This window comes from Pogoniulus pusillus, chromosome 13 (genome assembly GCF_015220805.1).
Source record: "Pogoniulus pusillus isolate bPogPus1 chromosome 13, bPogPus1.pri, whole genome shotgun sequence".
NCBI classification, from domain to species: domain Eukaryota; kingdom Metazoa; phylum Chordata; class Aves; order Piciformes; family Lybiidae; genus Pogoniulus; species Pogoniulus pusillus.
In genome coordinates this window covers 13,209,982-13,236,065 of record NC_087276.1, presented here as the reverse complement: position 1 = coordinate 13,236,065, position 26,084 = coordinate 13,209,982, and the positions used below count along the sequence as shown (strand labels likewise).

At 43.8% G+C, this 26,084-nt stretch overlaps 2 protein-coding genes and 1 long non-coding RNA gene across 8 annotated transcripts in view; 2 read left to right on the top strand and 1 right to left on the bottom strand.

The window, feature by feature from the left end:
* Window positions 1–1,391: 1,391 nt before the first annotated feature.
* On the top strand, window positions 1,392–16,082 carry METTL22 (methyltransferase 22, Kin17 lysine). 5 transcript variants are annotated; one of them, XM_064153037.1, is made up of 11 exons: window positions 1,503–1,953; window positions 3,411–3,734; window positions 6,437–6,781; window positions 7,115–7,155; window positions 7,231–7,375; window positions 7,708–7,779; window positions 8,353–8,406; window positions 8,901–8,981; window positions 9,919–10,021; window positions 10,811–10,979; window positions 13,487–16,082. In XM_064153037.1, the coding sequence occupies exons 2-11, from the start codon at window positions 3,605–3,607 to the stop codon at window positions 13,526–13,528; spliced, it is 1,182 nt and encodes a 393-aa protein (XP_064009107.1). In that variant the 5' UTR covers window positions 1,503–1,953; window positions 3,411–3,604; the 3' UTR covers window positions 13,529–16,082. The 5 variants fall into 5 exon arrangements, with proteins under 5 accessions (XP_064009104.1, XP_064009107.1, XP_064009103.1 ...); XM_064153034.1 differs by lacking the exon at window positions 1,503–1,953 and adding an exon at window positions 1,392–1,493 and having other exon boundaries at window positions 7,115–7,375; XM_064153033.1 differs by having other exon boundaries at window positions 7,115–7,375.
* LOC135180551 (uncharacterized) lies at window positions 5,359–18,812 on the bottom strand. 2 transcript variants are annotated; one of them, XR_010304487.1, is made up of 4 exons: window positions 18,324–18,812; window positions 17,126–17,267; window positions 6,398–6,505; window positions 5,359–5,730 (listed from the first exon to the last, which is right to left on the bottom strand). It is a non-coding gene; the product is annotated as an uncharacterized LOC135180551 (long non-coding RNA). The 2 variants fall into 2 exon arrangements; XR_010304485.1 differs by lacking the exon at window positions 18,324–18,812 and having other exon boundaries at window positions 17,126–17,424.
* A 767-nt stretch (window positions 18,813–19,579) lies between these two features.
* ABAT (4-aminobutyrate aminotransferase) overlaps window positions 19,580–26,084 on the top strand; it is a 50,021-nt gene continuing 43,516 nt past the window's right edge. Inside the window, exon 1 of the mRNA XM_064153030.1 lies at window positions 19,580–19,734. The gene's annotated coding sequence lies outside the window, so the exon portion shown is untranslated. The remainder of the gene's footprint in view (window positions 19,735–26,084) is intronic.

Sequence of the window (26,084 nt, the reverse complement as noted above, 5' to 3'; positions counted from 1 at the left end):
TTGCTGTGTCTTGCATTTCATTACCACTCAACACTCTAGACTGTAAAAATAGGGAAAGATTATTTCATTCTTTTAATAATTCTTGGCCTCTACAGAAGGAGACAGATGATGAAAAAACAGCCATCTAGAAATAAATACAAACTACGCATTAAATTATAAGGGGTTTTCCAGCATTTATTCTTTAATTCTTCCTTCCCCTTCTTGATTTTCCACTCATTAAAAACGCAAGGATCATCTGTAGCAATTGACATTAGTATCATGTAACAAGGAATTAATTTGTGAATGCCCAGCTTTGAACGGATCCTCTCGCTGAAACTCAGGAACAATTGCAATGGCCCTCTAGACTTGCAGAGGATGCGGGTGGGAGTTTGGAGCACGGCCATGGCCATGGTTTAGCACCGCGGCAGGCTGCCGAGCTCTGAGCAGCAGCAGCAGCAGCATGTCCAGCTGCTTGGTGCACTGTGCCACACCACCCATGGCCTCCAGACAGCACAGCTGGGTGCCACAGCCCCACGCTCCATGCCAGGTCGGCAGCCGGCTCTTGGCTGTGGGTGGGTTCCACTCTGCAGTGACTACCTTGGGCACTGAGATCCAAAGTGTCATAAATAACAGGCATAAACTTGCGTTCATGCAAGTTAAGGCTTTAATAGAGTTGCAGGAATCAAGCAATGCACAGGCCTGGGTGCATGGGGAGGCTCTGCTCTACCCTATCGCACACCTTTTGTTTGCAGTGTTCTCTTTTTATACCCTATTCCATTACATATTCATTGCTAATTCTAAGAAAAGGTTGGGTTTTGCTTATCAGTTCTAAGAATGGGAGGTGTCTCTTCCACGCATGTCTCTTTTTACTCGGTGGTCCCTCTGGTGGTCTTCAGGGATGAAGTAAGGGGTCTTCTTCAAGTGTCTGCTCCGTGAACTCCAAACTAGTCCTCTGTTTGCTCATGCCAAAGGCTGTCTCTTCCACCTGCCTCACTCCTACACCAAGCTTTCTAGCTTCTAATTATTTATTGCTGTTATCTTAAGCCAAGTGTATGCTTTTGTGACGGCTGTGCAAGGAGCGCAGTTCCATTCAAACCCCCCCTTCCTCCCTGGCTGTGGCCTCTTGCCACAAACTGATCGGATCAAATATATATTTCTCACAAAAGCATGTATACTGTATCTTGCTAGTCAGCTGTTGCCTAATTCTGCGAGTTAGATCCATTTCTGTCGCTAGTTTCCCAGAGCACTCTGGTGTGGGCTTCCTGCTCAGCACCTGGCTCACTCTTCTGTTTAGCTGGCTCACGGCACCTGCTTACAAACTCCAGCAGATGAACCCCCCTCTCCCCTCATCATGCCAGCGGATACTGCTATTGCTTCATCTCATCTGAAGGTGGTAGCAGAGTTCTGTCTTCACTTGCTGTCAAGAACTTCCTTGTCTCCGCACAGATCTTTCCATTTTTTATTCTGAAGCCGTTTAGAGGTTTTGCATGGAATTACAACTGGCCTGAGCCAGGGTAAGTAACGATTAAACCAAGTATGAGGGTAACAATGAGGCTAACAGACGTGGGATCAAAACCTGGGCAACTGCTGTGGATGCTTTAATGGCAAGACTAAGCTGCTGGTGTTTCCTCTTGAGGACTACCCCATAGATTCTCCCCTACAATCTAGCGCTGGATGAGTCTCGGATAAAGAATCCGCTCAGGGTCACCATGAGCAATGTTAAGGGGACGGCTGCAATTCACTCCCGGCTCCAGGAAGCGAGCGCGCAGCGGCCCACAGCCAGCAGCAGCCAAGCACTAGGCGCAATCCCCGCCAAGGCTCCCACAGCACTGCCCAGCCGCGGCCCAGGCCCGCCGGGAAGCTGCGCTCCGCCTGCCTGCCCTCCCGCTGCGGGGTGCCGGGCGCGGCGTCAGCTGTGCGCCGGAAGGAGCTGTCGCCGCTGCAATGGCGGCGGGAGGCGTCCCATGGCCTCAGGTGCGGCGATGGGAGCAGTGGGTCGAGCCACCCCGGGGAAGCGCTTTCCCTGGTGCCTGCGTGCCCGCCTGCTCCCCGCAGCCAGCCCTTCCCTGCGGAGTCGCGCTTCTCTCCCCGCGGCACAGCCCGGGGGGAAGCTGCCCGGTTGCGGCTGGTCGCGGGCAGGAGGAGGAGGCGGAGGGCGGCTTCGTTGGGAAGCTCACCGGTGTTGTCCCGGGCGCAGCCTGTGTGCGGGCTGGCCTACGGGCAGGAGACCGTGACTGCTCGGGGAGAGGCGCTGGGACTGCGGGCAAGCCGAAACCTGAGGTCTCGGTTTGTGCCCTGGCAGCGGAGCGGCGCTTAGCGTTTGCCTCCGCACGTGGTGGAGGAACAACGCTTTAGGCTTTGCGTTAGTGTGACTGCAGTTTGTGCTGGCAAAGGGCGGTTTTTGGAGGCTGGGTTGGGTTTTGGAAAGTTCGTACAGCTTCATAGCCGCAGTTGCGAGGGCTACCTGTGTAATTGGAGACGCTAAGCATGTATGATTATGATCCTGTTCAAGCACAAGCAGGCAATAGACAGTACAGCTTTGTATCCCAACACGGGAAATGGCATCAACGTTTTGACTTAAGGAGTATTGAGGGTGCTTATAGCTGGTGAGACTCGGGCATCTGTCAACTAAATCACTTGCAAAATGCTTGATGATTTGTGTCTCTCAGAGCTACGCTTGTCATCCAAGTTTTTAAAGGCAAGTTTGTTGTGGGATGTAGGGCTCACCAGTGCTTCACATACCCTTCACAAAGTGTCCCGGCTGTTAGACTACAGGGGCGTTGTCCTCTTTTATATGTTTGTAGAAGGTAATTCATTTGTGCCCCAGGACAGAGGGGCTGCCCAGCCTTGGGCATTAGGTGACAAGGACAATTTCAAGTGTGTTTATTTCTTTTCCAGTGAAGAATAAGTAGTGCCAAAGAGAGGAAGCGTTTAGGTGCCCAACTAGTGGAGGCACACAAAAGAAGCTGAATTTTCTTCAGGAAAAGCAGATACTCCTTTTACAAAGTCTGAGGGCCTAACCTGTGATAATACATTAGGTAATTGAGTCTGTTCTGGGGAAATTTGGAGATTAATATGAAGAACATGATCCCTTAAAATGGTGAAGCTATGCATGCAAGGCCTTCGGTTCCTCCGAGGACTTTGACTTAGCATTGTGAGTCTGTGCATTCATGGTAAAATCTGGATATTTTTTTTTTCAGAGGGAATTTTTAACACAAGCTAATTCGTAGTTCTTCCTGAAATGGGCAGTCTCTGCCAGTCAGCTGGTAGCGGTTATGTATTTGGGGATTATTTGGAGCATCATAAAAAGAGAGCGTGGGAGCACTGCAACTTTATTGGACTGTGTCACCTGATTTTTATTCTCTGAAATATTGGAGTGATGTTCAAACAGTGTCAGGATGTCACTAAAAGCTGTCTGTGTTTCATTTTAGGTTTAATATCTGATGTGCAACCTGCTATCTTATTGGAGCATGGTGAAGCTTGCATGATCACTTGTTACCTGAGCTCTTCTAGTTATCTTGCTGAGCAGACCTGTTACAGAATGCCTGTTAACAGAAGAGTGTCAAATTAAAGCACTTCGTAAGGGGCCTCTGGGTACTGTAGATGTTCCTGTCATCAGCACATCATGGTCGATGTAACAGAGGAGGAGATGGATAACCCCACATTTAGAAGTGACACTGTACTTTCTGACGTTCACTTACACTGTCCAAACAAAAGACATCTCATGGTACGATTAAATGCAGTTGGACAGCCAGGTAATGGATGTTTGGACTTGGTAATATCTATATCTTCCTTTGAATGATTGATACTAAATCATTACATGTTTTAGTGCAGTTAGACACAGAATCATTTCCTTCTCAGCCTTTAGGAAGAGGGCTACCTTCATTCTCCTGGTGAAATGAACTGCAGAAAGGAAAGCTGTGTAGAACTTGCAGACAACCTTTCTTAAAAAACCCTTTCTGACAAGAAGCATCCAAATTAACTTGCTTGCAGGTTTAGTTGTATTTATGTATTTGTCCATTTAGCTACAGTATCAATATAGCACTTTGGGCATCATATTTAAAAATTTGGGATGTTTCTTGCATACAAACAGAAGGTGAGAAGCCAGGGGGGTTAGACAGCGTAACTTTAGCTTAAAATAAAATTATCAGTAATTAGTTTATGATTTTTTTGGTAAGGTCTTTATGTGATGATTTGCCATCTGTTCTAGAGGAGCTTAAGAGCTTCGTTTGGTTTTCTGAGACATTTGTTTTAAAACAATTAACAATTGGAAAGCTCAAGATTGCAGTGCTTTTGACTCGCATATATAAGCTGAAGTCAAGGCTGTAGTGGAAATGAACTAGCCTCTGGCTGATTGCCAGCTTGTAGTTACTATAAAGTTGCCAAGGAAACTGGCCTCGAAGCTGGTGGCAAAATGTTCTGTAGAAAAGTGGTGTTCCTGCTGTGACAGAAGTATTCGTTGTTTTTTCAAACTCAGTTGTGACATAAAAGGAAAGCTCTTGCAGCTCTTCTAATATATGACAATGTCAAGCCTACTTTTATGATTTTTTGCAAAGAAATAGATAATAGTTTTGACCCAGATCAGGTCAACAACAGGTAATTAATTCTGTAGTGTGTCTTCATGCTGTTTGACGTTTGTTGGCTGAGATTTCGCTCGATGCAAAGAACCTTTCAACAGAACAAAATGGCAGTGTGTGCTGCCGGCTCCCAATGTGTTTAGTCTGGAAATTCCTTTATGTTTTTTAATATTTTTTAATAGAATCATAGAATGGCTTAGGTTGGAAGCGACCTCAAAGATCATCTACTCCAACCTCTCAACTAGACTCGTTCAACTTGGCCTTGAATGCACCAGGGAGGAGACATCCACAGCCTCTCTGGGCAATCTATTCCAGAGTCTCACCATCCTCATACTGAAGAACTTCTTCCTAAGATCCAGTCTAAACTTACTCTCTCTCAGCTTCAAACCATTCATCTTTGTCCTGCCCCTAGACACTCTTATGAAAAGTCCCTCTGCAGCCTTCCTGTAGGATCCCTTCAGGTGTTGGAAGGCAGCTATAAGGTCCCCCCAGAGTCTTCTCTAGGCTGAACAACCCCAACTCCATCAAGCTATCTTCATAGCAGAGGTGCTCCAGCCCTGGGATCATCTTTGTGGTCTCCTCTGGATTCACTCCAATAGATCTGTGCCCTTCTTAGGATGGAGACACCAGAACTGCATGCAGTACTTGAAGTGAGGTCTCACAAGAGCACATTAAAGGAGCAGAATCACCTCATTTGACCTAATGGCCATAGTCTTGATGGCTTTATTAACACAAGAATTGCCAATCTGCAATGACAATCTGCCACTGTCGCTTGACTGTGTCAAGGAACCTCATGGAGATGTAGTCTTGTATTCTGGGTCAGTTTTACATAACATCTTTTGAAATGCCATAGAACTTTGAGAGGATCAGAGTGGATTTGGAGAACAAAAGCATTTAATTCACTGTTTGTAGCCTGTAAATTGTTAAATATTCAGTTAATCTGGTTGTCATGCAAACAGTAGATGACAAACATTTTCTCATGCTGGGATAGACAGTGAAGATTGTATTCGATTTTGCCAAAAAGAGTCATTCTAGAGAGCTTCTTTCAAGTTACAGTAGACCAACTATGAATACCTTACTTTGAGCAGGTGGATCAAATTCCATGATTCTTATTCCCAGACTGACCCATTCAGTCAAGCATAGTGCATAAGCATCATTGTAGAGCTGATGTTGACTGTAGATGGAAGGACAAATGTTTGTTTTTCCTCACGTATTGTGTTCAGACAACAGAAATCCCAGTTTGCAAAACTGCAAGGCCCATATTTGGATACATTTGTAATAGATGCTGGTGTTGCTGGATGATGGTTGCAAAAGGTTGTTAATTGGTTTATTGAGAATAATAGCCTTACTCATTTAATCTTTTCAAGGATTCACTCTGAAGACTAGAATATTTTGGGTTCAGCAGATCTTGTCTCTTGTGAGCTTATTGCTGTATGCTCATACTAAGCTGACTTCAAGCTGAAGCTGTTTGAATTCTGAAGACTTTTAAGACAGTAAAAAAAAATACTTTTTACTAGACCAGGTTTGTTTCTTATGGGATAGGAATTAAATCTTAACTGAAATAAACAAATTCTAATTTGTATTAACTCATCTTTCAACTTGGTAAGACACCATCCCTCCTGCCAACTGTTAAAACAAGTGTTACTAAATCAGATGAATACATGGTAGATTGTAGAAGCGCTTCATTTGTTTCTACTGACAGAATGTAGTAACAGAAATATTCCTGTAGTAAATGAACTGTATTTCACCTTATCTTTATAATGTTTTTATCCTCTAGATTTTTGTGTGAAATGTGTATCAAATTGATGCATGTGGAAGCTGCACATAGATTCTGTTCTTACCTGCTGTTTAACTTGCCCTTCCACCTCTGTGTCTTACAGTATTTCTGTCCTATTTCAAACTTCTTTGGAACACAGAAGATTTGACATCTGAGAAACATGTAAGAGAAGCTGCAACAGAAAAAGAACACCATTACAGAAGTGGAGAGGATCTGTGCAATGAGGACAGAAATAACCTAGAAGAAAGAGAATTAAATAGTAAAGTAGAAGCTCTGCTAGATGATGATGGAGATTTGGATGTGGTCAGACGACCTCGAAGTGCCTCTGATTTAGAAGCAGAAGATCTTTTGAGGGATAGAGTGTGTCCTGTAATTCTAATGAAAGGGGAAGAAGATGCTTTGGAAGACAAAGAACAAAAATGCACTTGCACTGATGTGGTTAAAATAGGTAAATAGTAGGCTTAGAGTCAAGGAGAAATGGAATGTGTGTTTGTGTAAAACAAAAGAACAAAAAGATTTTCTTCAGAAATAGAACAGCAGTTTTTAAGTGAAACAAGATAATGAGCTTAAGACTGTGATATTTACAATATTTTTTAAATGTACCATTTTTTCCTCCAAAGTGGTCTGGACAGTAATATAGCATAGGAAGCTCAGTGCTCCTTGGTTAGAGTGTTTAGTTCTATATTTGAGATGGAAGCATGACTGTGTTTTCAACTTCGCCTTTAGGGAACTTGAACAAGAGTTGGAGATAATTATTTCTGCTTTACTTTCATTTTCACAGAACATACTATGGCAACACCCTTAGAAGATGTTGGTAAACAAGTATGTATTCTGCCTTGCTGTTTATGCATTGTACTTCTGCATTTATTCAGTTTTAACTGCTTCTCCTCTCCACAGGTGTGGCGTGCAGCCTTTCTTCTTGCTGATTACATTGTGTTTAAACGGGACACATTCAGATGTTGCTCGGTGCTAGAGCTTGGAGGTGGCACTGGAATCACCAGCATTATCATGGGGACAGTTGCCAAGAGAGTTTATTGCACAGGTGAGGCAGTTATTTCCAGTTAAATATTTTCATAAAACTTCATGAGAAGGTCCACTGCTGTGAACTCAAGATAGTGTACCTAGGTTAAGATAGGTAGTATAGAGATTTAGAGATGTAATTTTTTTCTTCAGGAGGGGCTCAGAACTTAGTACTGAAAGACAAAAGCAAGAAGGATACTAAGAAAGCGGTCATAAGCAATTAGACTAGCTCTGAATCTCCCTTAATCTTGTCAGCTTCAGAGAAGCTGGTAGAGTATTACACTGAGAGGTCAGGGGCATGCATGACCCATGCAAATTATTCTTCTTTTGAATGTTATGGTTACTTGTTTCCAGATGTAGGTGAAGATCTTCTGGCCATGTGTGAACAAAATGTTGCATTGAACAAACACCTGATGGAGCTGGGAAGTAAGTTCATTGCAGTCACTGTTTATGCAGTCACTTTTATGTGAACTTTGGAATTAGACAGCACAGTCATTGACTAACATATTCATAAGTAAATTTTTGTCTTGGTTAAAAATGACTCATTTAAAAGGAAAAATGCAAGGTATCTATATGTGATCCATACGTGACCAGCTTCCTTTTGAGAAGAGCGAAATACTTACTCTTTCTCTGCCCATCACTTAAGGCCAGCTCTGGTTCCTATACAGCCAATGTGTGAGTTTCACTGATGTACTTGGGAGCACCACAAATACCCAAATGTCACATAAACAGATATCCACAGTCACATAAGCAGTGTAAATTGCAGAGGTATAACTGGAAAGGAAAAGTATTTTGCAGGTGGGACATATAAAAGAACACGTAAGTTCTGTCCTGTTCTTAGTGGGTAACTGGTTTTGTACAGTAAATTATTTGAGGAACTTTTGCCATGTGTCCTCAGATTAGACCTTCATCACTTGTGTAAGTGAAGATTTCAATGCTGTTGGTTAGGTACTGTCTGAAAGGCCATTTGTGACTGATGTGATCTTTTTTTACCCACAGGAGGAGAAGTTAAAGTGAAAGAGCTGGACTGGCTGAAAGATGAGTTCTGCACTGGTAGGTGATTTTAGTGGGTTATTCCACATAGAGCTAAGTGTTTTGGATTTTTTACCTTTTCGATCCATCAAGAGATTTCTGGTTAATGAAAATATTGGATGCTGCCAGTTGAAAAGGCTCTGTATTTTAGACTTTCAGAGGAATGTTCTATATTTAACAAAGTCTAAATTTAAAAAATATGATGAAGTAGAGAGATTAATAAAAACTTACAAGAGGATGCATTTGTTATTTTTATTTAATGGCGTATTTATCTTAATTCAGTTAAATCTGTGACCTCGCCTTTTGCCAGTGAGCCTTGGGAGGGCTGGACATGACACAGAGAAAGCAAAGGAGCGCAGGGAACTTCAGAGAATGAATAGAGGGAGGTTTTGAGTCACTTTCAGTGGGGTGCTCTATTTATGGAGTGGCAGATGACCCAGAAGTTGAATTCCTTTTTGCCAGCTCTCGATCATTTGACACAACCTCCTGCACCAAAGCTGTATTTTTTGTTACAGATCCTGAAGCTCCTTATAGCTGGTCTGAAGAAGAGATTGCAGATTTGCATGACCACTGTACTGTGATAATGGCAGCTGATGGTAGGAAAATATAAATGCTTAAGCTTTTAAATCACAAACTTTGGCATTTTGAGTAATAATTTAAACATACCCAGTTTGCTTTTAAAATCGAATGGGTCAGATCCTTGCCTAATTTGTCACAGGTCTTCCTTAAATGTTCCTGCCATACTGAATTAGCACTAAGAAAACAGATGGTGAAAACTACTAGTTTTTCCTTTCCTTTGGTGTGGTAATTGTTTGTAACTAAAGAAATTATTAAAAGAAAATAGTCACAATTAGTGATGGATTTGACTTTCAGAGTTTTGCTGTCCTGCCTTTGTCTTGCATCAAGTAACCTCTATGCAGATACTGATAAATGGGTGGTTATATACTATAATGTGAAAAACGGTTTCAGATGCTGCACTTGCCTAGAGCCTGTGCCTTTGGATATCTTTTATTTTTCAGCTGTTTTTCTTGCTGAAGTGAAAGACTGCAAGGTGACATGCTAGCTTGTCTCTGTAGAAAAAACAGTGTTGTTTTTAATATATAAATAAGATAGGATTGATTTAGGTATGATATTGAAACGTTTTGTAAGGCTGCTTTCCAAGGAGATACAGTTATAGTAATCTATTAGTTACTGCTTTTTTTGTAAGAGATGAAGCCCTGTGCATTCTGATATCCTATTTTTAGCTTTGATGTAGGTTATTTCCTGGATGAGAGAAAGTTAAAGTTTTCTAAGTTGTCTGGCAGAAATGATTCCCACTGACAGGAGAGAATTATCAAAGCTTGACCTAAATAGCAGCAGTGGATACTATTACAGAGTGAGTTGTTGCTATTGAAAATATGCATTTGTTTTCAGTTAACAGTGGCTTGCTGGATTAGCATAATCAAACTAAGGCCTGTTGTTGTGTTGTTTACTCAAGCCTCAGGTATGAAACACTGAAGCACACGTATTCTATTCTTTTAATATTGCTTACAGTGTTCTATGATGATGACCTGACAGATGCCTTGTTCAGAACTCTGCATAGAATCACACACAACTTGAGAAATTCTTGCACAGTTTACCTAGCATTAGAAAAGAGGTAAGTTTTACGAAGAGCTAACAACAAAAAAGCACTAAAAACTTTAGTTAGTTTCTTTATTTGGAAGAAAGATCTGCTTTGATTGAAGGTCAGCTTCTGATTCTGATTGTGTTAACTGATCCCAGGCTGCAGTACACACTTGAGACCAGCAGTTGTTTTTGTATAAACATAATCTGCAGCAATTCAGAATCTGACTTCCACAAGAGATCAGCTCTTGTTGTCCTACTTTTGTCTTGCTTCAAATAACTTCTGTGCACTTCACGGTAAATAGGTGGCTAGGTTGATGTGTTCTGTAAACTCTGACAACATTTGCTACATGTTTCTGCAGGCATAGAGTAGAATGAAGTGGCTTAGAATAAGGGTGGATACTTCACAGCTTGGGTACCCCTGCAACAATTTCTCTTGTATTTTAAGGAATCATTGAGTAATTTGACGCAGTCATGAGTTGGACACCCCATAACTAATATGTAGTAGGCTCTGCTTAAATCTCTGGAGATACAGGAAGAGCTACTGCTTATGTATGCCAGCTGTTTGTTTAGGAAATCAAACCAGTGATGCAACAAAGTGCTTTAAAATCAATTGAAAGATTCATTGAAGAGTTATGTGTATTGATGCTGATGTAAGTCATCTACTTTGTAGGAATAGCAGGGTTAGGGGATGTCTTTTTTGGCTATCAAAGTTGGTTAATGACTGAGAAGCTACACGTTTTCCATTAGCTGAGAAAAGTTACATAGCTATCTGAGATGCCAGTATAGGAGAGACATTTTCAATTAAATATTCTCTTGCCAGGCTGAACTTCACTTTAAGACATATGGATGTTACATGTGAAGCCTACAGTCATTTCAGAAATACTCTAAATGATTTGGAGAGCCTCCAAGACAGAGGAATTAAATACACTGCAGAGCCCATTAAGCTTGATTTCTGCCAGGCTCTCGTTTATGAACGAATTGAGCAGTTGGTAAGTGGTGTTCATTACAGTAAATGTAATGTGTTGGCCTAACCACCTCTGATTAGTTTTCTGCTGTTTGCTTAACATAGAGTGAGAATAAGAGAATAAGCATTACCTTTTCATTTAGTTCCATTTAGCTTTTTGCTATTTTAAAAGGATTTGGGTTTGTGCTGACATAATCTATTTGACCAGATGGATAGAAGGGACCCTTTTCTGTCACCAGCAGTGCAGTGCCTTAGGTGCACTCATTTTCTCAAAGATTAAGAAACAATCTCCATTACCTTGTAAATACAATTTTTGCCAATGACTAGAAAATGGGAACAATATCTCTCTTTGTTTATTTGTTTGTAGAAGAGCTTTCATTTCATACTTTCAATAATGCCTTCCCCAGTCCAGGGTTCAGGAAATAATGTTCTAATATCTATGATGAAGTCAATTAGCTGTAAACTCCTGTTATCCAGGAGTATGTCAAATGTATTATTTGTAGTAATCTCATTACATCCCATGCAGTTAGTTATGTGTTTCTATTTTAGCTTTTTTCCAATTACTTGCTCTTACAAATAGCAGAGTTATAGAATGGCTTAGATTGGAAGGGACCTCACCGTGGTCTCAGCTGCTTAAGGCCTCATCCAGCCTGGCCTTTAACATGCTCAGGGAAGAGGCACCCACAACTCCCCCGCAGGCAATCTATTCTAGACTCTCACCATCCTTGTACTGAAGAACTACTTCCTTACATCCAGTCTACACCTACTCTCCCTCAGCTTCAAACAATTCCCCCTTGTCCTGCCCCTAGACACCCTTATGAGAAGTCCCTCTGCAGCCTTTCTGTAGGATCATTTCAGGTATTGGAATACAGCTCTAAGGTTCCCCCAGAGTCTTCTCTTGGCTGAAGAACCTCCTATACAGGGTAGCTAATAGCTTGCTAGCTTCTAGAGCAATACAGTTTAATGCATATTTTCAGAGAATTCACAAATCTTGTACTGGATTGCAAATCTATTACCAAAAAAGGATGTTCCTGTAGTTGATACATTACTACCATGTCTTCTGCACCATTGCAAGGGCTGCAGTTACTTCATAACATTGATTTGTTTTGCTTAATGCTGATACCCTCAGGCATAATAAATGCAGGCCAAACTTTAAAACGAGTTTTACAAATACACAAATGTAACCTGGGTTTTACCTAAATGTATAAACTCATTCCCTGGCCTTTTTATGGAAGGGAAGTCTACAGCTTCTCGAACTATATACATGTTTTTAAACAGCTGAAGGGTTGTTTTTATTTCTCACAAAGTATATTGCCACAATTCAGTATGTCATGGTGAAGAGTATGTGATAGTTTTCTTAGTAATATTTTATATGGCAGATAAAACACAGGCAAATTTATTCTACAGGGAAAAAAATCTAATTTCCATCTTCATTATCCAGCAAATGGAGAAGAGTGTGTGCATAAGGCATGCATTTGATTCCTCAGTAAATGTTTTCAGTTGTATTTTTACTAGCATTGATGAAAGCATTTCTCAACACAAGCTATAAGAGCAAGATTATCAGTCAAAATACTGCAGAAGGTCATGCAGACCAATGAAATAATTTTTAAAATGAATTATTTGCTTGATTTTTTTAAATTACGCTACAAGAATGAAGAAATAAATTCTCTTGCTCTGTCTAAAAATAATTTGGTGGTTCTAGGTGGATTTAGTATGTGTCCACAGATGGATACTATATGTAGATGCAGGTTTAGTGGTGTGTATTTAACTTCTTTCAACTGAATGTGTTGAACTCTTTCATAACTCTTTCTGGGGGTGCTGACTGATACCCGCCTGAACATGAATCAGCAGTGTGCCCAGGTGGCCAAGAGAGCCAATGGCATCGTGGCCTGCATCAGGAATGGTGTGGTCAGCAGGAGCAGAGAGGTCATTCTGCCCCTGTACTCTGCACTGGTTAGACCACACCTTGAGTACTGTGTTCATTTCTGGGCCCCCCAGTTTAGGAGGGACATTGAAATGCTTGAGCGTGTCCAGAGAAGGGCGACGAGGCTGGTGAGAGGCCTTGAGCACAGCCCTACGAGGAGAGGCTGAGGGAGCTGGGGTTGTTTAGCCTGGAGAAGAGGAGGCTCAGGGGTGACCTTATTGCTGTCTACAACTACCTGAAGGGTGGTTGTGGCCAGGAGGAGGTTGCTCTCTTCTCTCGGGTGGCCAGGGCCAGAACGAGAGGACACAGCCTCAGGCTGCGCCAGGGGAGATTTAGGCTCGAGGTGAGGAGAAAGTTCTTCACTGAGAGAGTCATTGGACACTGGAATGGGCTGCCTGGGGAGGTGGTGGAGTCGCCATCCCTGGGGCTGTTCAAGGCAAGGTTGGACGTGGCACTTGGTGCCATGGTCTAGCCTTGAGCTCTGTGGTAAAGGGCTGGACTTGATGATCTGTGAGGTCTCTTCCAACCCTGATAATACTGTGATACTGTGATAATTGTGACCTACTGATCTCATAAAACACCTGTATTTGCTTTTTCCGCTCCTACAGGAATTGTGGAAGATCACTGCTGAACAGCTAACGGGGACATGAGAAAACAGAAGATGTTTATCTAAGGATAGAGGCTTTTTTGAGATAAAAAGTATTTTCATCCCCAGAAAAGCATTTTCCTGGTGGAACTATGTTCTCAGTATTGCTATACAGATTTCCTTTACTTTGGTAAGTTTTGTGAATTATGAATCTGTGTTCCAGGCACACTGAATCAGAGTGTTGGGATTCGAAGTGGCCTCAAAAGATAATCAAGTCCAGTCCACCTGCCAAAGCAGGATGACCTAGAGCAGGTCACACCAGAATGCATCCAGAGAGGTTTTGAATGGCTCCAAAGAAGACTTCTCTGGGCAGCCTGCTTCAGGGCTCTGTCACCATCACAGTGAAAAAGTTTTTCCTTATGTTCATGTGGAATCTCCTATGCTCCATCCTGCACCTGTTGTCCCTTTTCGTATCACTGGGCATCACTGAGAGCCTGTTTCCATCCTCCTGACACTTATCCTTCACATCTTTATCAACATGAATGAGGTCATCCCTAGGTCTCTCCTCCCAGCTAAAGAGACCCAGCTTCCCTAGCATTTCCTCATGAGGGAGATGTTCCACTCCACCCTTGTGGCTCTGTGCTGGACGCTTTCAACCAGTTCCCTGCAAGACCCATTTGTCTTTCATGGAATTTTTCTAAAGCAATCTGTTCATAGAACTCAGTCCTTAATTTCAATTTGTCCTTTCTAAGTCATTCTAGTTCAGGCCTATAGTCTGGACTGAAAGGATGCAAGATGCATTTTGTTTGAGTCCCTCTGAATGCTCCACATACTTCTCGGATCTATATAGTCCTGCTGGAATTTGAAGCTATTCTGCCCTTGCCAGACAGAGGGTGGGAAAATGCCATGTGAAGTGATACACTACCACTCTTTAGATGTTTGAGATTCTACCCTCAGTCTATACAGGTGATTTTGGGCAGAAGGGAGTGACCAAGAATGTCGTCTGACAAACGGGGCCTTCAGTATCTTAGCTTTTGGATTAAAGTACGACATGTTGATCAAACCTTCTGTGTTATTAGTGAAACCAAAACGTGTTTGTACTTCTAATGAATTCTCTGTGTACTGGTGTTTCTATCACTTGCCATATGCACACTGTCATGGAAATTCTTGTGCCTGCTGCGTTCTGTAGCTTTATGAAAGTATAAGTGGTGAAGCCATTACTGCCTGTGGACTGTGCATCCATGACATAAGAAGCATCTAGCTGGCTTCCGGAAAGTCTGGTTTTGTTTTGGTTTAGATCAGGTAGGTAGGTAAGTTAGAGAAGGTAGGTGGTTAATCTAAAATGTATTCATGGTTGTACTTTGCTGTGGAGCTGATGTTAGAAATACTGCATTTGGAAAACCAATTTTCTTCTCTGCTCACTAAAGTCATTCAGCATTTGTGGACACTTCTGGATTTATTTGGCATAGTCCAGTTGGTCAGCCAGAAGGATAGTTTACGGGAGAGAGGAGTGCAGAGTGGGTGGAAGGGAGCCTGTGGAACTCTTGGAGTGCACTTCTAATAAAGGAATGTCAAAGTTTCTTGGGAAGTGTGGTCATGGATGGACATGTGATCTCCCAGGAGAAATCTTCTTTGAAACAAACCAGTTTTTACTTTTGGCAGTGATGTATGGTGAAATAAGACTTGTGCTTTCTCAGTCCCTACCCTTCAGGTGAAGATGGTAGACATCGCTGTCCTGCATTTATCTCCTCCTAAGAGGAACACAGATGACAATTATATATGGGGATCAAAGGATGAACTTGAACTTCTATGTGACATATGCATGCATGAGCATAGAAAGCTGATTACATGTATCATACATTATGCATATTTATTATCTCTGTTCTCGTGTGTGGGTGGCTACTCATAGACCATACTTGTAGCTCCATCTGCTGTACAACACTTCTGAGTCAAAACATTTTACAGTTTGTTAAACACCCTGTTCCTTTCTGGTTTAACAGTATTGTATTTTGGAGTAACAGTTTAGGCTGAATATGTAGTTCTGCATTGCTCACCTAGACTTGCAGATGTCTGCTGGAGATGAAGTGACAGTGGAAATAATGATTAAAAAGTAATGCTTAATTTACCTACTTTTTAAGAGTAGCTTTAGGAGGCTGCCTCCAGCGGTTCTGGATTCCTAGAAAATATTCCAGGAAGCAGTAAATGTAAATTTGCATGCGTGGAAGGGACTTCTTGTTCATTAAAAGAGCTGTATCTCAAAGTTTAATAGCAGGTAAATCTCATGAGGTTGTCTATTCATTGCCTCTGCTGTTTTTGTGAACAGCACTAACTCCTGACCTTTTTTGTTTTCACCAGAGAACTAAGGGCTTTGTCCCTGATGTCCCCAGTTCTGGTTTTGGTTTGTTATTTTATGGTTTTTGGTTTTTTTTTTCATTCTTGTGGACATCTTCTTGAAACTTCTGTGGTTGAGATTTCTACTGTCTGTCATGTCAAGATCAGTAAGTCAATGAATTCCAGCTTCTTTCATTAAGGAACCAGTGTAGGACATGCCTCTCTCTAGTGAGGGTAGCACAATGTCCTTAAAGTCAATTATCAAATGGATTATTTCACAATAGTAACAGAGCCTAGACTCCATCTTTGAAAGGTTCCTTCCAGCAGAGGGCATACAGCGTTTCTTTAAACAGTACCAAGGGTCAGAGTAACAGTCTACGTGTATGAGTGTGCAATTGGATTGCTTGTCTAAGCCAGTACCAGTGGGGTGGGGAAAAGGAGAAGTGAAGGAACATCCTTTGCTTCTTCAGCCAGGTGAGCGTGTTCTTTAAGCTCCTGCTTCCTTTGTGTGAGGGATTTTCTTTCATTGTAGGGATAGTGCACACTTTGTAAAATTTCTCTTTGTAAAACAGATTTTGTTCTTTCTGGTTTCATGTAACTAATCATGATTCTGAAAGGAGAGAGAGTGATTTCCCATTGGAATGGGCTGCCCAGGGAGGTGGTGGAGGCACCGTCCCTGGGGGTCTTCAAGAAAAGACTGGATGAGGCACTTAGTGCTATGGTCTAGTTGATTGGTTAGGGCTGGGTGATAGGTTGGACTGGATGATCTTGGAGGTCTCTTCCAACCTGGCTGATTCTATGATTCTATGAGAGTTTTATGTGGGACTTGATCTGGTCAGGCAATGAAAATAATACACTAGCAATGGCTATGAAGAAATTAGGTTATTTGGAAAAGGAGAATGAATTTTGTTGTGAGAGTATATAATTAAAAAATGCCTTTCCAGTATCTGAGTGCAGTTTGGTGATGGCACAGGTGTGTACAATGTAATCCTTTGGAAACCTGTCAAGTGCACCATCTCTTATGCTTCATGAAATGCTGATTTTCCCTTTGAGTACTGAGCATATTTGGTAGTGGATCAGACAGTGGCAAGTAAAGTATTAATTAATAATAATTAAAGAATAACACTAACTCCAGCTTCAAAGATGAGGCAAAAATGCATATAATGAGCTTGGGAAGAACATTAGCAGTCAAATGGAGAGAAGATTGTCATGGCCCAACTCCGTTCCTGCTCAGTAGGATTTCAGTAGCAGGTTTACACTGTAGATTGATCAGAAGGAATACCAAGAAATTATCAGTTCTATTTTCCTCTCAAAGCAGAATCATGCTTACCTGAAAAGCCTGATGAGTGTTTGTCTTGCTTCTTATTAAAAGCTCTCATGATAGAGATTCTGTATTTCTCCCAGTAATCTGTTTTAGGGCTTCATTATCCTTTCTGATAGAAGTTTTCTTCATGGCTAAACTGCTGTCTTTCCTGCAATTTTGGACCATTAAATCTTTGTTACTGTAATAAACTGTGACAGATATAAGAGTTCTACCCAGGATTAGTGGAAATGAAGAGGTGTGGATGGCCCTGCCTTGAGTGATGTGCAAAACCATCTGTCCCTCAAGTGCAAGGACAGAAGGGTCTTGTAATGCCATCTGGTAGTTGGTTGGTGGCTGCAAGCAAAAAGAGCACCTTTGGCAGCTCAGCCTGCAAGGTTCTTGCAGCTCTCCTATCCAGTGGCCTCCAGCTGTTCTGCCATGATGTCTGCCCCAGGATACTCTTTGGAGTCTTTGGTGAAGGCACTTGAGCACTGAGCAGGGGGTGAAGCTCCTCTCTGTTGTGACTGTATTGTTGTGGAGGCAGGGAATTAATGTGGCCCAGTAAGGAATATATAAAAAACTAGAGCTATTTTATTTTCCTGAAAACCTGCCCCCAAAACTATATACAGAAATTAATTTAGTTCTAATTCTCAATCTAAACGAATTTGCTAAGATACCATAGTTAACTCTGACTATTTTAGAAGTCAGAAGTTGGAAAAGTCTGAGCTACTGAACATAGGCTCAGCCTGATTCATAGTGGGGGATGCTAAAGTTTACTCACGGGTGAGTCAGGCTGGCTGAAAGGGGGGCCCAGGTGCTTGTCCCCTCGCTCTCTTTCAAAGGCCGCCCAAGGCTCCTTCAGGCCTATCAGGCCTGCATAAAGGGGGTGCTTACCATGGGAAGCTTCCAAAGCAGGGACGGTCCTGTTCCTCAGGAGCTTGTCCTTCGGAGCGCCAGGGGACTCCTTCTGCAGGAACTGTGCAGGCAGGGGAGAACTCCAAGGCGGGAGCCCCACGGCGGGCAGGCCCCCAGTGTTCATACCCTCCCTAGACACGGAGCGGAGTGACCGCAGCCCACCCCTGCGCGGGCACTGCGCGGGCACCCCTCGCGCCGGAGGCGCCCCTTGCTCCCCGCCCTCACGCCTGCGGGGGCCGGGAGGGAAGAGGCTTTTTGTGCCTTTCCTCTCCCGTTCAAACCACAGAGGGAGGGGGATTTTGGGGTATACCTGATTCCAGGACATGTATGTACAGTGGTGAGGAAAAAGCCTCTGCAGGAGTTCTGCTAAGTCAGCCGGAAGGGGAGAGGATGCTTGCATGTAGGTCATAGAAGAGAGGAGGGAGGTGAACATTTCAGAAGCTTATGCTGGCCTTTTCTGCCAGCCAGGTCTTAGGTCGTGGTTTTCTTTGAAAGCTCATCTGTGAGATAAGAGTCAGGGTAGGATTCATCACTCTTGCAATAGCTTCTGTTTTGGAGGAGATACTTAAGAACACTTGTTACTGGGTGGGGGTTTCAAGGGTGGTTTTAAATCTGCAGCTATCACTCTGCTGTAGATGAACTGAGCAGTGACAAAATGTGTCATTATTACTTCCAGAGAAACTGCTCTGGAAGCTTAATATTGTTGAGCGATCTCACTCCCACACTTGTATAGAGTTGATTTCTGATGTCTTCAGAGGATTGAATCCTTGCTGTAAACTTGATGCATCACCTCTGCTACTGATTTAACCTCACCTGAAATCTGGACTGTTTCAGTGGTAGGGACATGCATGGTGCAGGGTGCCATCTCTGTCACTGCTGTGCACGTCACGTCTAGCTGTTGCAGTCTGCTCCTGTCTACAGAAAAAGGTGTTTGGCTTAGATCAGGCTTAAATGTTCAACATCAACACTAGGTTTGATTTGAATTTGTAATCAGAGTTAAAAGACCAGATGACTTTCCTTGTTGTCGTGGTTGCTACCTTAAGTATGTCCCAAGTGTCTGCAGGTAATATTAAGAAAGGACAGGTAGTCTTTACACAGATGTTGAAGCAGAAGCCCAGGTTGCTGTCCTCCTCAGGTGTATCCTGGCCTGCAGAGCCATTCCAAGAGAAGAGCTGGCAGGTCCCTTCCAAGAGAAACTATTAACCAGAGGCAGAAGCAGGATTGTATTTTACATGTTTCCCTGCCAGATGCGACGGGCAGCCAGGGTGGGCGTTCTCTGCTCTACTGCGGTGCGAGTGACAGCGGTTACCAGCCGGGTCCCCCTGTGTCGGTGTGCGCAGTCCATCAGCAGGGTTTCAGTGTCAAGCCTTCCTGGGGAGGAGACAGCTGCTGCCAGCTCCGCTGCGCACTCCCGCCCTGGGCCGAGGTTACCCCTCCGCTGCTCGCCCTGCGGACACTCCGCCGCCGCCTCTGGGCCCCTGCAGGCTCCGCCCCGCGGGCGAGTCCGAGACGCGCGCCCCCATTGGCTGCGCTGGGCGCGGGGCCGCGGGCAGCGGAGCCTATTGGCTGCGGTGCGCGGAGCCGGGCGCAGAGCAGCGCTGGGGTCGCGCAGGCAGCGGGCAGTGACTGCGGGGCCTGCGGAGGCGTCTTGCCAACCCAGCTCAGTTCAACCGCCGCCACGGAGCGCGGCGGCCAGAGGAGACGCAGCCGCACACCTCCCGGTGAGCGGCGGGACCGCGCGGCGCCGGTGGCCGGGGAGCCAGTCGCTCGGGGTGGGGGGCCCGCGTATGCGGGGAGCAGATCCTGCCCGGCGAGCGGGGCTCTCCGTGGGCCTCGCCAGGTTAGGAGCCTGCAGGCTGCCGAGCCGCTCCTGTCCGTCTGGCCAGGACAGCCCCACGTATCCGTTCCGCTCGGCGCGCAGTGTGGCAGCAGCGCAGGCTGCCTTCGCCAGCCCGCTCTCCGATGCCCTTCCCGCGGTGTGAGGCTACCAGCGGTTCTCCATCGCTATCCCCACCGCTTCCTGGAGGAGCTAGGTCCCTTCAGTCCGCCCGGGCGTACGTGTATGCTGAGCGGCAGCGGAGTGCCGCAGAGGCTTCTCCTGTTCTGCTCGGCTCTGGGATGCTGACACTCGGGAAGCCCTGTGGTCAGACCCGAACGTGGTTCTGGGCCCCGTAGGTGCGAGGCAGGGCGCAGCCGGCAGTCATTGCTCAAGGATTCGGGGGACCATCCTGAGCAGGAGGATTTGTTGTGGTTCCGGAGGTCGCTGCACAAGGCTGTGAGCCTCTTGGGTGCTCTGGCTCTGTGGGGCTCATGTCCGGCAACGGCTGAACCTGGCACCGGCATGCAGAAAGAGGGAAGGAGGGGAACGCGGAGCACAAAACCGATGGGGAAGTAGATGCGTACCTTGGGGAAAACACGGCTGGCTTCGCATATTGCTCTGCCCTTCTTAATAAGCGGTACCCAGCTGCGCGGATATCTTTGATGGTGTAACGGAGGCCTACTGCTGCACTTCCAGCTGAGACTGGTGTTCACAGGATATTAGGGGCTGGAGCGCTTTAGGGGTTCCTTCTGATGCAAAACAAAAGTCACTGACTCAGGCTTTGCCATGACACCTGTCTGGCCTCACTTCTCTTCATTTGTGTTTTAAATTGGTGCGTGGCTGTTCAGACAGAGTTTTGCCTAGCTTGCCTTTGCCTCTCTGATTCTTTTATCAGTTTATAAGATACAGGGAAAGGGAAAGATATGCAAAAACCTGAACTCTTGTGGAAGATTTCTACATAATTTTGTAATCAGTAATGAATGTTCAGGCTTTCAAGAACTGGATTTTGCCCTACAGTTCAAAGGTATGGCTCTCCTTTTAAAGAGCCTTTGCTCCTATGATTTGAGACAATTCAGTAGAGGATTAAAGCCAGCTGATACGAACAGAGTGTGCTACTAGGGTTACTTTCTGCAAGCTCTACAGTAAGGAAATTACCTATTGAGTCCTCTTGTAGTCTGATCACTTTGTTACAAATTAAATTAAGGGCAGTTTTTGCAGCTCTTGGTGGACTGGTTGGTTGGGGTTTATACTATAATTGGTCTTTCTGTGTACTTGAGTAGTTGAGTGTTGGGCAAATGGTGTCTTGGGTCAGCTTGTCTCATCTGACTGGAGTTACACGTGCAAACTTGGAGGCCAGTGATTCATGTGCTGGATCATAACTCAGTACTGAAGCACAGCATGTGCAAAGGAAGACAATATCTGGATGTCATAGTTTTTCTCATCTTTAGTGTTTAAAGCTCTTCACAAACAAGATAAGCATCAGTGGATTGACTGTACAGATAGGGAAACTGAAATAGATACAGGGAAAGAATGTTGTACTGCAAGTAATCCGATGGGTACCCTTTAGGACTCATGTTCAGGTCTTCTCTTTCTGCAGTCAGCCACTGCTTTGCCATTGCACTGTGTTGTACCTCTTGGAAATCTGTAGTTGAAAAGACTGTGAAGCAGATACTTAAAGGAGACCTGAGTTGGTGTTACTAGACAAGCTGACCACTTGTAAAATGCGTAGAGAAAATAATGCAATAGAACTGTTTTCTCCAAAGCCCAGGCCTTTCGTGTTCTGAGGAATAACAGACATACTGTAGAGTGAGGCATCCTGTGCATTAAGATAAAAATAAAGCAAAGTAAGTGGATAAAATTGGGTATTCATGCCCAGGAGGCAGTAAGTGAGCCTGGCATGCAAATAAACACCAAGCAAATCAGTAGGTGTCCTGCTGGCAACTGTGCTGTCATTGGAAAAGGGAAATGTCCTGACTGGGATTTTTTCAGAAGCAGAGAGGAATTAGGATGCTCACAGTCCATGTGTGTATACATCCAAACCAGTTCCTGCTGCAACTGCCAGCAGCTTAGAGGTCTTTAGATGGGTCCCTTGCTCTGTCTGGTTTGTATGGTGCTCAGCAGGGAAGCTTCAGAAGGGCTTACCCCACAGCTGTGTCCTTGAGCAGGTTAGTAATAGCTGGTTGTGTCTTCAGCCAGAGCTGCACAGATCTCAGCCTAACCAGATGTGCTGGCAGACTCGACTCTAGCTCTTGAAGGTATAACGTCCACTGCAGTGTTCTTCTTGACTTGTGCTCTCATCACTGGGCCTGAATTAAAGCAGCTTAAGAATCTCATTACTCATACTTGTACAGCTTCTTATTTGCAGTGATTTTAACATCAGGGTTCACAGAAGTGGGAGGACAAATTTGATCTGATTCCTGCCTTCCCAGCTCTGTTTATGACTTTTAGGACTGACAGTCCATTCCAGAAACACTTTGTTAAATCTGTAATTGTTTCAAGTCTAAATCAAGATTCTCTTTCTTATCCAAATGGAAACAGCTTGTGCAAATGTCTGAGGGGAAGAAGGCTCTTAGGCATCAGTAGATGTGTGTACTGTATGAATAGCATAACATTCATTGCTGTTTGCCTGTTGCATCTTAAAATCTTCCTATTGGCTGTATACCAGAAACTTAATCAAATAGTATTGCTTCGAACCTGGATGAATCTTCTTTGCTCTTGGCTTTGCCTCTGCAAGAGGCATCAGGGAAGGGAAAGGAAGGCTACATCCTGATGTGATAATTATCTTATTTCTTGTAAGACATTTCTGTGTTGTTTTCAATACTATTTGATTCCCACTTGTGTGCTGTAAGTTGTTGATCTGTGTGCACAATTTTTGTTTAGGCATGCTTTTCCAGCAGTGCCTACTCCTTTGGTACAGTTCTTTATAAGCTCTTAAAAGTTTTGCTAAGATACCACACTGGTTTTGCCTGCCTGTTTGAAGGACTAAGTAATAGAAGAGAGCTGGATGCACAGTCCTGTTTCCTGGATTGACAGCTGTAAGCCAGGAAGATCCAGAAAGGGATATTTTCTTAGCCATATGGTGTTTGTGCAAAAATAACAGTATTCAGAGGGGTGTCCAAAGCATGCCAAGTGTATCAAATGGGAAGTATTGTCCTAAGTTGTTTCTGTGACTTTCAGTCTTTTCTGGTCCTTGGGAATAGGGTTCTGTACTGTGTGCTTGTGTTAGATTCTTTGCCTTCTCTTTTGCAAAACATTTCTTGTTTGTTTCCCATCTCTTAGCTGTCCAGGAATTCAGCAGAAGAATCAAGTAGTAACCTTGGTTATGTGTTGCAGTTCTTGGCTACATGCAGAAGAAGGCTCTTAACCATCCAGTGGAGACAGGCTGTTTGCACCAGCGAGAACAGTGTGATTTTTAACTTTGAAAAGAAATCCCACTTTTTGCTGCATGAAGTTTATGTTCTTCTGTCCTAGATTGCTGATTTGGAGTAGTTTAGTGTGTTGTGTGTGACAGCTCCTGCAGTTGTAAATTCCATTGAGAAAATTAATACATGTTCTAGCTTGGGCCGGGTGGTCATGTAATTATTTTACTGCACCAGTGAACAGCTGATCTCTCTAGCTGCCTTTGGGAAGCTCTCTTGCAGTCACTTCTGAAGCTGTACTTCTGAAAGCTTGACACCTGCAGTGTCAAGGACAGTGACGAACTTAATTATCACAGAATTTTAATGCTGCACTATGCTTGTCGATGTGAGAAAGCACTAAAGCCACTCCACTAAAAGTGCTGCCTTTACTAAAGTGAATGCTGCCAGCTTGAAGAAAAGGATCAGGAAGGTGAACTTAGTTGTTATAACTTCAGTGATTCCCCTTCATATTGTCTACTGCAATTGTTTTAACGCAGGAAAAAGCATCATAAGTGCTTATATTGTACTGTGTCACACTTTCATTTCAGCCTCTGGCTGAACGGCCGTGTTCTGTCGAACTCCTTCTGTGGCAACTTATAAGGCACTTGGAAGGCAATAAAGCTTCAGACTTGGTGAGCTTCCCTTTGAGATTTTTATTATTTCATTGAAACACAACTTGGCATTGGCAGGGAATGAAGCTGTTTGAGAAGAGTTTACCTTTGTGTGACCCTTGTGAAAGTAGTTCAAATACTAAATCTGATGATGTTTCTGCAAGAAGTTTACAGTAATGCAGCTTGATAAAGGTTAGATGTAAGCAGTCAACATGTCAAGTACACACCAGGTGACAGGATGAAGTGCCACACTACTGGCTTAGCTGTAATTCTGAAAGGAAAACAACTTTTTAGCAGTGTCCTCAAAATGCCTGGAACCTGAAGCCTGGCATAGTTTGAGTACTATTTTATTTTATTTTGGAATACATTCCTAGCCACATCTGGGTCAGAATATTGGCTGGAAATCAGCAAAGAGCCTGAGTAATAATCACTCTTTGAGCAATTCTTACCTGGCACCAGCTAAAATACACTAGTGGAATCAATCCACTTTAGCCTTGGCCTGTTTGGGATGCAGCAGCATGCGCTTCCCCAGCCCAACTTGGCAGATGTGAGTGGCTGCTGGGAGCCTCTGCACAATGATGAGAACTCTTGGAATGCATCACCAAGATGTGGCCATCCTGAGCAAAAAGCTGTTTCTCGGCCACAGGAGGAGGCTGCTGTGTGGAAGAAACCTGCACGCGCTTCCTTTGCTTTATAGTCCATGAGGAGTATTTTGTGCTGACTCCCTTGTGATACTTTCTGCTGAGTCAGCTGAGTGCTTTGGATTCGGGTTCCTGTGCCAAAGTCTGCTCTCCATTTCCCTGACAGTGCCACTTCCACAGCTGTCAGCCATGTTTCTGAGCATGGATGCTGGCATCAGGATCAGCACATCTTCCTCGTGTTTCCTTTCATCCCTTCTGCTATCTGCATGTCACGAGCACCAGATTTTCTTTCCCCAAGCCTTTTAGCCTGCTTGTGCTGTCAGCATGACACACTCTATTTCTGCTGGTCTTCCCACAGAGCTTGTGTTTACTGCATCTCAGATCTGTTTTAAGTAGTCTTGGTCCTACCTGCCGGCTCTAAAAACAAATGCTTTTGACAAGAAGTCCATTAGAGCTCTGTAGGAAGTATAGCAGAGCGTGCACTAGCCTGTCAGGTAACAGACCTGCTCATGGGGAAGGGAAAGCTGGAAGGGTGGACAGGGTGAACAGAAAGAAAAGGCAAGGAGAGGTGCTGTCCTGCCAGCCTGGGCACACAGCGTACATCTGGGTCAGTCGGATGACTGGAAAGCACTGTGATGTATTTATGCAGGTGAAAGAATGTGGATTTCCTGCACAAGGTTTTCTTTCTGGATGGTTGATGGGATTTTTTGTTGTTGGATAGGGTTCTTTTTAGGTTTTTAGTTCTTTCCTCCTCTTGTAACCTTGTACTCATCACTGGTTTCTCACAGAACAAGACAGTGGGTGTTGGGAGAAGATGTAAATTAGTGTTTCATGATGTCCTATTTTTGATGTTTGGCTCAATTTTAAAGTATCCAGCTTCCATCTGCAAGTCTTGTACCAGGCAGAGCACAAGGCAGGAAGCTCTTCAGAGAAATCTGTACCCTAGTGCTGAATGATCTCATGCTAACTTTCTTGCCTGTAATCTTGGTATTAAATCACCCTTTCCTCTTCCTCCATCCTACTCAGCAAATGAACAGCCCTAGAGATTTTTTCTCACAAGAGGTGCCACCTCTTGCCTTTCCAGAACTTGTCCTTTCTGAAGTAATGCAAGACTGCAGTCTGCAGAAGCCACTGAGGAAAACAGGGAGAAAATGAGTTTGCAGAGAGAGGAAGGAATGATACCTCTCATTTGTATTTGTCTAGCATCAAGCTCAATCTTGGTTGAAGATTTGAACATCACAACAGCATGCCAATTCTGGCTTCCTCTTTCAGTGAAGGGTATATAATGTGAGAAAGTTCTTGGCAGCATCCCTGACAGTAAACACAACTGAAATTGATTCACAGTTTAAACTGGTCTGGCAGCAATACAAAAATACGAATATATAACATAAAAATTAAGTATCTGAGTAGGCTTGGTATAACTTAATAGCAGTCCTATTTTTTTCTCTGTATTGTATTTCCTCCCAATCTCTCTGTCAGGCTTTCTCTATGTGAGATGACAAGTAATAGTAACCAGCCATCTTGTTCTTCTCTGGCACTTCTCTTTCCACATCTGGCATCAGTGGCACATTTTTTGCCAGGTGCTTGCTCAATACTACTGTT

Bases quoted from the DNA above. Each gene is read 5' to 3' on its own strand.
- METTL22 (XM_064153034.1), top strand. From the start codon at position 3,605: ATGGTCGATGTAACAGAGGAGGAGATGGATAACCCCACATTTAGAAGT. The intron at 3,735-6,436 runs GTAATGGATGTT...TGTGTCTTACAG, and splicing joins AAATGCAGTTGGACAGCCAG to TATTTCTGTCCTATTTCAAA. The intron at 10,980-13,486 runs GTAAGTGGTGTT...CCGCTCCTACAG, and splicing joins ATGAACGAATTGAGCAGTTG to GAATTGTGGAAGATCACTGC.